The sequence below is a fragment of the Amphiura filiformis genome, chromosome 17, assembly GCF_039555335.1.
Source record: "Amphiura filiformis chromosome 17, Afil_fr2py, whole genome shotgun sequence".
Lineage (NCBI taxonomy): Eukaryota > Metazoa > Echinodermata > Ophiuroidea > Amphilepidida > Amphiuridae > Amphiura > Amphiura filiformis.
This window is the reverse complement of record NC_092644.1, coordinates 26588833-26601620: the sequence shown is the minus strand read 5'-3', so window position 1 is coordinate 26601620 and position 12788 is coordinate 26588833. Positions and strand designations below refer to the sequence as shown.

At 38.5% G+C, this 12788-nt stretch overlaps 1 protein-coding gene across 1 annotated transcript in view; it reads right to left on the bottom strand.

Moving 5' to 3' along the window:
* Nucleotides 1-1156: 1156 nt before the first annotated feature.
* LOC140137540 (cdc42-interacting protein 4-like) overlaps nt 1157-12788 on the bottom strand; it is a 72849-nt gene continuing 61217 nt past the window's right edge. Inside the window, 3 exon segments of the mRNA XM_072159253.1 lie at nt 1157-3546; nt 5822-5919; nt 7173-7354. Of these exon segments, the coding sequence (XP_072015354.1) occupies nt 3407-3546; nt 5822-5919; nt 7173-7354 (420 nt within the window). The 3' untranslated portion in view covers nt 1157-3406.

The following is a 12788-nucleotide window of genomic DNA, read 5'->3' as shown; positions in this document are numbered from 1 at the left end:
GGCCTAGCCTGTATATTCATGAAGGCCAAACACATGTTCACCAAGTATACTCTGCCCAGCTTGCTTTTAGCATATGGCATACATACACCAGCAATTGCATACATAAACACCATTTTATCAACTTTACTACCAACATTTTTCAAGTCAATCAGCTTCATTGTATAATAAATTCACTTGATATATTGATAGTTTATTGTCAAATCATACACCACCAGCAGTTTGCATATCTGAACAAAATATACTACATGTATATGTGCCCGTATTTGGGAACCCGAGTGTAATTCACACTAGGAGTGCATATCTTCATTTTTATAGACGACCAACCCATTCAACTAGGGTTTCTCTCGATTGATAACATTTTTTTTTTGTACTTCATACTGATTAAAGGTCATATGCAGGTCAAATTGAAAATTTAACAGACTAGTTTTGACATGCAATGGGATATTCCAGTTGAAATCCATACATTCCTTACGAAAAACATGACAGGGAGTGTGAATTTCAAATGGGATTACCTGAATGGATTACTCCGTTTGAAATCTACACCCCCTGTGTGAAAGATTAAGGTCACGGATTACACTCCGTATAATTATGTAATTCAACTGGGATAGCCCAATGCTGTGCACCCCTGGTGTTACACACCTACGTATGACAACATGTACTTCAGGCTAAAGCCAGAATGGCAACTGAATGAACACAAACAACATGCTGTAGCCTCCAAGTGGGTGTGTTGTCATGGCTGTGTGGCAGGGCATTCATCACACAGTGCTCATCCACTTGCAATTCTGCCCGTAGTTTTAATGTATTCTTTTTAAAAACAAGAGATTTTCCATAATTTTCATACGAGTACATCTAACCCCACCCACCCACAATGTAACTATTCATTTACCAATGTATATCATAGTAAGCGCTAGCTTGGACAGAAGACCATGTAGGTACAGGGTTGCCAAAAGATTTCAGCCCGAATTGCGGGTCAAATAATCGAAAAGTCGCCCAATTTTTCTCTTTACCGTTGGTTTCTATGGGGCAGGAAACTATCGGAAGTCATGGAGCCAATGTTGAAAAGTCGCCCAAATTTTTTCTTAACCATTGGTTTCTATGGGACAGGAAATTGTCAAAAGTCGGGAAAAATCTTCAAAAGTCATGGGAAAAATCTTCAAAAAGTCGCCTAATTGGGCTACCAAATCATGGGTTTGGCAACCCTGTGTAGGTAAAGACACATAAATGACCATCTACAAGAGTATAAATACCTCTACAGCATAATATATTCATTTCCGCTTCTCATTAAGATTATTTCAAAAAAAAATTATCCCCTCAAGAAACATGATAGTATATACACAGATTTGATATTAAATAATAAACACTACAGTTTCTAGTATGCATTTTATAGTCACAATTGCTTAGCCTCTTGCACAGGAACATTTTTGAGTCACGGTAGAAATAAAATTATGCCTGTGCAGGAGACAACACAATCTCAAAGTGTTTCTAGAATGAAACAGGTTTTCCAGCATAGAACCCTGCACAAGATTACTTATCTGGTAAAAAAAACTAAGGCTTTATTTTGTAATATTATAGGGCTAGGGAATATAACATGATAATAAACATTTATAGTTAGTAGCGTACAAAAATCATTGACACACAACATGAAAGTGAACCGTTCATGTTTAGTGCACGTGGAATATATGCCAACAAACATTTGGCCTTTTTTAAAACAATAATTACACCATAAGACATGATTTCCATTTTGTTTAATCAATAAATTTAGCACAATTGGACAAATTACACAGCATCCACAACTTTTTTGTGTCAGTTGACATCGGTGACCTACCCAGGATTTGATATCAGCGGTGACCTACCCAGGATTTGATATCATGAGCGAGTACAAAAGACTCTTAACAAACACTTAATTGGTATCCACAGGATCCAAGTTTGTTCATTTCTTTTTACAGTGTAAAAATTTTCCTAAATCTCCTGTACTGATCAGGATGGGGGTTGAATGCTATTAATTATTCCAGATAATCAATAAACACTTTTAATTCCTTCGCTGCTTTGATATTATGCCAAAATACCTGTCTATCGATAGAGGCCATGAGTGTGACGTCACAGTGGCCATCTTGTGGGTACTAGTAAACTAGTAAAGTTTCAGGGCATGAACAACAGGTGAATTAGGTATAGAGCAATACTAGCAGTCAGCCAATCTATAGAGGTCAATCATATCAAGCAAATGAATGAGGAGCTCGTGGGTACGTATCATGTATACAAACATGAGTCACGCTTGAAAAACGTTCACACGACAATGCTGTTCACTTAATAAGATGTCTTTCTTTGAATGTAAATGCACATGACTGCACTCTCTGGAGTACTTTATATAGGTAATGTGACATGTTTATGCTTGCAAGCTAATAAACATCTGGTAAAGTGTATCTGCCAGTTAACACTACTGTAATGTGTAATCCCACTTGCTTGAATAGCATTGTATGTCATCTCATCTATAGTCAGATTGGATAGAGTATAGGGGTCTACTCATTGAAACAGTGCATTAAAGGAAATTGGTCAAATATAATGTTATACATAAACATTAATTCACCTTATTTCTTACTGATTAAAACACATCAACAGGCATTTTGAGCTAGGTTGGCCACAACAGCAGCATCTTCTCAAAACTTCATCATATTTTAAAGAAGTTTTAATTTTCAAACTGGTAAAAGATGAGGTTTTATCACAGAGATTATACCCAAAGAGTACCAACTCAAAATTACCCCATGTGTAATGCTATGGCAAATCAGCCATTTTGAATTGTCGCTCATGGAGGGCAAATAGTGAACCTTTATCGGCTAAAGCTCGAAATGGAGTGAAAATTGCCGTCTTTTTGAGTGTTGTGTTACAAACGACAACAAACTTCCAATCAAAATTTGCCAAGCACATAGCAAAATAATACATGGCAGAGTTGGTATTCTTTGGTTCTACCTCACTGGTTTTTAAGCAAATCATGTACATTCTCAAAAGAGACCAGTGATGTACATCATATTATATCCAAACCGTAATTCCTAGGAGACATAAATTTCCCCAAGAACTTTTCATTTCTCTTGCTCTTACACAAAACATGACCAACTTGAGGTTTTCCGTAATACAGCAATGAACTTGTAGCAACCATGGTGATGACAGCTCCACTGGCAGCAGAATACACACTCTCCAAGACAGGTCTGCAAACTACTGGGGTCAGTAATTCCCACATACAGGTATATCCAGGTCACTGAACTGTAATCCTTGGGTATTGTGCTATATATCCCATAAAGCAGGCAAGATTCTATATGGTTGGTTGATAGCGATTCCGATTTTTTGGCTGTTGTAGATCAGTAAACACAAAACATGGTATAACATGAAGGACACGTAGTGACTTAGTAACAAGCTAGGTTTTGAGGAGGTACGATGTTGGTACATATCCCTCCTCGTTACCGCGACGTACCCGCGTCCAGCCATCACCATCGTCCTCCTCTAAAACGTCTATAACTTCGCCTTCTCCTAAACCTAGCAAGTTTGGATCTGCCGCTGTAGATGGAAAGAAAAAGAGACCATAATTGTATTATTGATGACTTAGGTAAAGAAACCCATGTTAAAAATTGTGTTAATGATGCCTCACATGCACAGGTTTTGCTTCTTGACAGTGTTGCCAAAACTTTTCAGCGCCAAGGCGCGGCACATAACACATTCACCCACCAGGTCGCGGTAAAGGAGTCTCAAGAAACCCAATTTTGAAGCTTCCAAAAAAAGCACCCAATACTGGATATTTGGGTGGATTTACACGAATTTAGAACCCAAATTACCCAATTAGGCAGAAAAGCCTCGACTTAAGTTCTGGTACTTAATGGGAAGTTATGGACCAACTAATAAATGGTCACAAAACCCTAGGTAATTGCAATTGTGAGCTTCAGAGACTCAAAACCTTTATAAATCGGCTAAATTGAAAAGAAAATACATCAAACTACTGTCGCGTCCTGACTCTTGCAAAGTAACCCAATTTTAGGCAAGTAGCGGCTTGGTTTTTGGATTAGCGGCAAGTGATCGCCAAGAAGCCCAATTGTGCGCCCAAGGTGCAGCGTTGGCATCACTGCCTCTTTATCTTTGTTGATGATTGCTAATATTTTTAGCAATCAATACAAATCAACAAAAAAGACGAAACAATAACAACTCTTATTTTTTTCTGAAATATTTTGCATTTCATGCTCTTTGCATTCAGTTTGGTCAGTTTCAAATTTGGCTTAGTTCCAAAGATAGACTGGCCCCAGTCTCGGTTCGGTTCCATCTCTGGATAATGTAACAATAAATAATTACGTAATGCCCTATGAAAAAAAATGCCAACCCCCCCTTATTTTCTTCAATGCCAAAAACCCATTCCTCTTCATCCACAAATCGGCACGCCACTAATTACACCCACCACAGTCAACCATGCAGCAATATAGAAATATACTCGTATATAAGTGAACGCGAAAGTCCATTGAGCGCTGATTCGAGACTGGTCCAATCTGTTAGAGATCTCACTTCCAAATATTCGTTCAACGGCACGGTGATTCCGATGTCAACCACGAAAGCCCTGCCCCAGTTTCAATTCAAATATGGTAGCACAAAGCTATGCCGCGGGATGTGACCTTAAGATCGGATGGGACACTTGTCAACAACTGAGAGGTATTGAGCTCAAGTGGCACGCGCCTGATAGACCCATGGTATGCAGCGCAATAATAAAAGGCAACCACTCCACTCGGACTTAGGCCTATTGTCCATATTATGTACATTATCGCAAGGCGGTTTGCAAATGTTTGCACATTATTTAGCTAGGGAAGCCTTTTCAAATATCGCGCTGCCAAGCTGCGTTGATTGGTCGGATACAATATCGTTGTTTAGTCGCTACACAAAGCGTTAATGTAGTGAAAACATGGACGTGGTATATAGAAAGATTGCGTGACTCCAAATCCGTAAAAAGTGAACTTCCAGCAGTTTGTGGGAGCTGGAAGTCAAATTGCCTACAGACTGGGAGGGTCCGTGTATTGGGTTGATTTTTAATGCTATGTAATCTACATTACCAGTCGTTCTCCACGGACCCGAGGGAGGGTCTATTCCAAAGACCGCTTTTGGGTGAAAAAAAAACATCAGTTCTCAAGACCCTATTTACTTTTGAAAACCTTCACAGCACAAAAACTTGAGCTTCAACCATTCCAGATTCACCAAACAGTGAAAATGTGTGGAAGATTTTAGAATTCTATATACAATTTTTGAGATTGGGGACAGCTTGTGCAAAATTTGAAAATTGTCCACACTATTTCCCTAAAAGTAAACAAAAAATACACAAAATATGCATCAGATGCAATTTAAATCTAAAACTCTGTATCAGAGGGAGGGCAATTTCAAAGGGAAAAGCTGCATACATAGCACTTCATCCATTTAGGGAATAACACAAAACATTGATACGTTGTATAAACAATAGGAGAAACACAATTGACATTTTAACCCCCTCTCTCACTAATGATCATTTCGTCGTTGGGCAGGAAAAACCTCCTATGTGTCATTGGCCCTTGAATATGTTTAAGCAAAACCTCCTATGTAACCTGCTGGCAGTTTTGTTTTAAGCATGTTCAGGGAGGTACATAGGAGGTTTTTCCTGCCCAACAATGTTTTATAGGACTTAACTGATCTTTTGGTTTGTTCCCTTAGGCCTAAAAAAACCAATTTGTTTGATTGGCGTAACCCGACCGACCCGACCCGAAAGTAGGCCCGGCCCTGAAAAAAAAAAAAAAATAATAATAATTAAGTCACTAATGGCTCAACTTACTTTCAAACGCATAAATGGCCTTGGCCTGATACAGCGCTTGTACATCCTCATCAAAGTCTGGGTCATCGTCACCATCAAAACTCTGGTCTTGCTGAAGCCTGGAAGTAAGAACAGACAACACAGCATGATTATTTATTATTTATTAATTGACTACCGATTTTAAAAGCGCTTTTTCCACAGGCTACGACGCGCAATTTTCATGGCAAATACCAGAATCAGATCACAACCACTGGCACAGGTCATGTCTATACAAAGATAGTGAATATGCAAACAACACTGGGACCTTGGGAGTATAGACCACATGACATTGTTGTTTATCAACAAAGACGAGGGACTGGTCTATCGATATGCTTGAACAAACCGCTACACTGTTCAATTGCTTTCTTGTAATCTGCCCTGAGCAAACTACGATGCGTACACACACTGCAGGGCAAAGAACAATGGAAATTGCCATAATTTGCATGCAAACTGCCAGGCAATGTCAAGTGGTCTATATTTATTTATGAAAAATGGCAAAATGGACAGGGAGCTTGAGACCAAATGTCAAAAGGCTAACATCTTCTGGCCTCCCTACTTTCCCATCCTGCCATTAACATGGATGCTAAAAAGAAGCTAATCAACTTGATTGTTAGACCTACTCTATGCTACTATAATGTGTCTCGTCTCAAGTTGAAAGTAACACCATGTTGGATTTCGCAGTGGCAGACTTGAATTGTGTGTGGTAACCTAATCCCACGGATCGTGTGATTAAACACACATAGAAGCGCAATTTGCCTATACGCTGGCGAAATCTGCCACTGTGAAATCCAACTTGGCGTTACTCAACTTGAAATGAGACACACTACAGGCTCAAACAACGCCCATAAAAAAGACATCTGAAATGAAGATCCCCACCTGTGAAATGAAACGTCTCCAAAGAAAATCAGCAAATAAGACTAGGAAGATGAAATCAGGAATGAAGTAATAAGACATGGTAGGCACAAGGCCTACTTTGGCACTTAGGAGTTGGTTGAAAACCACCTAGCACCTTTCTGACTGAGCTAACTTGTATGCACAAGGCCTACTTTGGAGTTTATTGAAAACCACCTAGCACCTTTCTGACTAATTTGTAGGCACAAGGCTTATTGAAAACCACCTAGCACCTTTCTGACTGAGCTAACTTGTAGACACATGACCTACTTTGGAGCTGATTGAAAACCACCTAGCACCTTTCTGACTGAGCGAACTTGTAGGTGCAAGGCCAACTTTGGGGTTTATTGAAAACCACCTTTCTGACTGAGCTAACTTGACTGCTGGTCGGAGAAAAGGTTCAACTGACCATCAAAGGCAACCAATGCAACCAAATCATTACCTGCTAGGTGATGACTGCTCAGGTTCTTCACTTCCTGTACTGGTTCCGTTGCTTCCCTCTCTCATCGGCGAAGCCTCGCTTGGGTGAGCTCTGTCGGGTACTGGTGTGCCGTGGGGTGTGCCATGGGGTGTGCCTTGGGGTGTGCTAACGTTTGGTTTACCATCTGCTTGGTCCACGAAGCCCTGTGAAGTACACAAAATAACAATTGGGTAAGATTTTTTTTTGCAATAGTACTTTGAAAGCCATTGAATGTATGGAACCATTAAACACCAAACTGGAAAAAACTATAACACAGACTGACCCAGATATACAGGTAAAGTTATATTGGCTGTAAAACAATAAACAGAAAATTCATGTGATTGAAGAGGTTCATCAGGTCTGTTAATTAATCAGGTACTTAATAGAGTTATTTATTACGACCAAAGGAAAAACTTGTGTGTTTTTCAAAAAATTTGGGAGTTTTTCAAAAAACTTGTGTGTTTCTGCTGAGAGTTTCCCCAAAATACTTTCTCAAAGCATTGTTGATGTTATTGATCCATCTACTGGGTCAAAGAACCAGTATGGATCCTCAGGAAAGAAGACACCAAGAACACAGACGAGGGAGGGTACATTCTGTCTTAGTTACATATTTGATCCTCTGCACAAGACCAACTTTGGAGATAGGAATTCTGCTTCCGGTAAAACCAAAACATGTGGTTAAGTTTCCAGTGTTACAAGGTGGCTACTGGCTTAATTAATATACATTAATTAAGGAGGCTGAAACAGTTGCATGTCTGATACATCGCCATGATGAGACCAAAGGATGGGTGGAACTTTATTAAGCATGGTACGTTAACTATGAAGACTAGGCAATATCATATATTCTGATCCTCTGACATCCACTCCCAAAGCAGATGCATTAATAACACACACAAGTTTTTCCTTTGGTCTTGACAAACAACAGGAAACTCATTTTCTGTGAATATGGGTTCATAGTTCTGAATGTGTATGGTCTTTCCCTGGGGGTCTTCCAGGCTTGAAGGTTCAGTTTATAGGTACCCATGCTTTGTGACAAGATATTCACCCAATGTGTTCAGCTAGATGATGAAATGCACACGGTTTCAGTGAACAGTTTGGCACATTTTGGTAGGCCCTTTTTCTCTTTAAACACTAGTCCCTTTTTGGGACTATGAGTACCTACCGATTTGCGTCAAATAAACGCCCTGGGCGTTACATTTTCCAAAGGGGGGCGTTTAGTCCAGGTCAATTTTAGAACGATAATTCCCATTAAAATCATTAGGTAAAGTAAAAACACACGCTAAAATGACGAACTATGAACTAGAAACACTGACTTCTGGCTCACTTCCGGGTTTCTGATCCAGATTTTGGCCAATTATTGACACTATTATCGACCATGTGCGCAACTTGGTAAGCTTACTACACAAGATAGCATGGAAATATCAGCATTTTTAAAACATCTTGGTTGAAAAAAAGTGGTGGGGGCGTTTATTTGAGGGGGGGGCGACAATTTGACTAAATACGGTATCTAACATTGAAGACCCCTATAGGAGTACACCTGTAACATGTGTTGTGTGTGTCATACTGCAAACATTGAGTGGTCACAGTTATATCAAGAATACGACTGTTACTTATGTGATTATTACACATTCAGATTCACTGCAATTTAGAGAGAAACATCAACAATTTTAATATGTTTTCAACTTAACAGAAATTGAATTTTCACAGTCGTAAGTTGGACAAGACTAGGCCTAATATATGAATTTCTTCAATGCACGTTTTACCGAGGCAGTTGCCTATTTTTCAATTCTTTTCTGTCTCCTGTTGATTGGTAATCACTCCGCTACTTCAGACTTTTCTCATATTTACATAGTTAACATTTGAGTATGATTGAATGCATGCATTTCACACAAGTTTTGAAAATGTCAGTGGTCCATTGGGCTATTCCAGTTAAATTCCATCCACCCAATGAAGACAAGACAGTAATCTTCCACACAGGGGGTGTGAATATCAAATAGGGTTACCGGAATGGGTGACTCCATTTGAAGTCTACACTCCTTGTGTGGGAGATATCTTCCATGGGGGGTATATGGGTTCAAATGAGATAGCCGATTTTATATTGTATCGGTTGGTGTCTTTTATGTCATTTTCAAGAGTAATGTGCTAAAAAGCCAAGCATGTTTTGATGAAGTAACACATGTCACAAGTTTGGCATAACACACTCTACATTCAAGCTATGAAATGATACCATCCCAATATGCTTTGTAATGTTTGCTCACTTTTTTACTGCACATACTGCCTGGGCCTGGTCTTAGGGTTAGAATTAAGGTCAGAACTATGACAATTTGATGTGGCGATTAAAGTTAAGATTAGGGTATACTTTGTTCAACTCGTAATATGTGAAAATGATTCCATTTTTGTTACTATATACACATCATTAAGTCCCAACTTATGCTTTGTGTAAATTCACAAAAGCATGTATCGGTCACACAATATGAAAGAGTGCACTTTTTGCATAGGTGCAGCACCCAACTAGACGTACACCATTCTCTATCAATCCAATGATGTTATAAGTCTGCCCTATAATGATGAGCTGAACAAAGTATTCAAGTTGCTATCAAAGATATTATACCAAAAGAGTAGCGACTCAAAATTACCCTGCATGTAACACCATGGTAAATCATCCATTTTAGTTTGAATTCAATTGAATATATTCAGATTAAACTCACACAGTTGCACAACAGGACTTCCGTCATTGAAAGGGTGGGGGACATATTTCATAAACGGAGGAGCACCATGTGTCATGAGGGGTTGGCATCTGACTCATATTGGGCTATCCAGTTGTAATCCAGACACCCCTATGGAAGACATCATCTTAATCTCCCCACACTGGGGGTGTAGATTTCAAATGGAGTCACCCAGGTCATGGGGGGGTGAGGCAATAAAGAGTAAGAGTCATTCACATAGGCTTATATGAACCCCCTACCCTCCTATCTATGGTTATGTCAATGTCACAAGTCATGAGTTGATTTATAAGGTAGGCAAAATCTGTCTCTAAGGTTTAAGGTTCCAGGCCCCTTTTGGTCACAAATGCATGGGAGTCATTCCGCAGGGGCTATGACCCCCTCCGGCCTTATCTATGGTTATGTCAATATTGATTAAAATTGGTAAGCACAAATTGTAAGTCTTCTCTACGACATCTAACAAACCTAGTACTACTTGATCAATGCAAACAAACCATCCACACCAATATCCGTATAATCTACCATGATCATGTATACACTGATTTGTGATATTAACAAACAAAACCGACCACCAAAACAACATCATCCCAAGTGATAACAGTGTACATCAAGTGCAAATAACAATACAAAATCAATCCATGCAATCACAGAACCATGATACTAATGTTTAGTTGATATTTGTAAGTATTATACACTCTGATGAAGTCCCTATGATAGGCTAATATTTTATTTTGTAAATTAAATCAAATACTGGAACTAAAATTTGCAACTCACTTTGCTAATATTGTTATTATGATTACTTCAGGTGATGCAGGTTGCACCGGTAACCTGCCTTTTTCTTCACATCATAGACATTCAAATGACTGGCAAACCTCAATTATTATAGCTAAGCCACTGCTCACAATGCCACATGTCCTACTTGAATCCTCACTAGTCCAAATGATGATATTATGAAATTTATGCTAAATATTAGTTTGGTAGCGACATCACTGAATGTTGAAACATATTATGCGCTGTTCTCGGGATCACAAAGACAGCACAATCAGAGCACTCTCTCACATACCAAGATGCATTTTGATGTCACTACCAAATTCGAAGCATTTTTGAGTTGATTCCTGCTCTATTTTTTTTAGGTGATTGTACCGTTTTCTTCAAATTTTCTGAACAATAAAAAATATTTTGGGTGTTAAGATTTTGGTTATTCATATAAACTTATGAAGGGTGTTGAAAGGGAGACCCACCTGCCACCACTAGTATTCCTATTTTCATATTCAATTGAATAAGTATCATATAATAATTGAATAAGTTTTATATTATTAAATGATATCCTATGTTTGACAACATACCAGTGCAGAAAACACATTTTCTCAAAGCATATTGATCGATCAATAGTTTGATCGATCATCAATCAATCAATTAATCAGTCAATCAATCAATCAACTTCAGATAATAATATGCAACCAATCCAAGATGCACTTAAAAAAATGTGAAACATGCAAATTTGCATATCAGTAAACATACACATCATTCACAAACTCATTCTAAATTATCAAAACGTCTGTTGAAAACTTGATTATATTGAATGCAATCATACCACAATGCCATGATTTACTTACTGTGATAGGAGAAAAAGATTAGGGTTAGGAAAATTCCCTAGGTCTACAAGATAAGTGACATCTAACACAAACTTCAATAAAATAGTTTTAATACAAAAAAGAACAAAAACAGCGTACAGGTTACACACAACACTGATATAATTCAGTGGGAGTGGTCTAGTTCGTAGACACATAATCTGATTGGACAATTGCATGATTTTGGGTGTCATCTATCATTATCGGGCGTAGACAACCATACATCATCACAGGTATTGATAACGCATGACACACTTGTTGAGGTGCCCGTATGTAGCGCGTTGTGTGCGTAGACCTAGTATGCATAGATCGTAGTCGATAGCAGCTGCACCAGCATCCACTACTCAAAATATTGGACCTGGCTGTCGTCTATCACATAGTAGAGGATAGTTAAAACAAAAAAACCTTCAGTTTATTCTCTAAACAATATATTGTTATGGTGCCTTCATGTCCCATCACTTTATAATTTATTTTATAATTGCTTTTTATGAGGCTTGGGCAAACTGACATATAATAAATTGAGAGAGTGAAAAAATCAACAAGAGTTGCACCCCAAGCCTCACATTTACTGGTCGAGAGCTATACCACTGGACTACCCGAGTTCAAAGTTGGTACACAGGTATCTCAACTTGTCATCATGGTTGCCTATTCTCTAATGGTTTCTTAGTGGCCAATTGTATATTAAATAATAAAGAAATGAAGCTGCCTATATGCTTTCCCCAGGCAGGACTAGAGACAATGCAAGACATTATTACGTTTTGATGAATTCAAGTGTGTGAATATATTGGATCCAAAACATGATGATAAAATTGTATGCTTTACACCCAATATTCATTGGTCTTCCTCCGAGTTTTAAAATATTGGACTCGACTTCATCACGTCCAATATGTGTACATCCATATCAAAACGATGCACTTGTCGGCTGCTACATGTGTCTTATTTCACATAATAGTTAGGAATAAAAACCAGACTCATCTTCAAAGTGGAGGTCACTTCAAATCATCCCAAGTCACATGGTCTAGGAATACAGAGAACATTCCTTATACCATTTGACTTAGGGATGATTTGAAGTGTCCTACACTTGATATGAGTCTGGTATTTATTCCTAGCTATTATGTGAAATGAGACACATGTAGCAGCCGACAAGTGCATCGTTTTGATATGGATGTACACATATATAGCTCAACCAATAAATATGGGCTCAAGTGTTCCAATTTTATATCACAATTTGGTTTCATAAATGT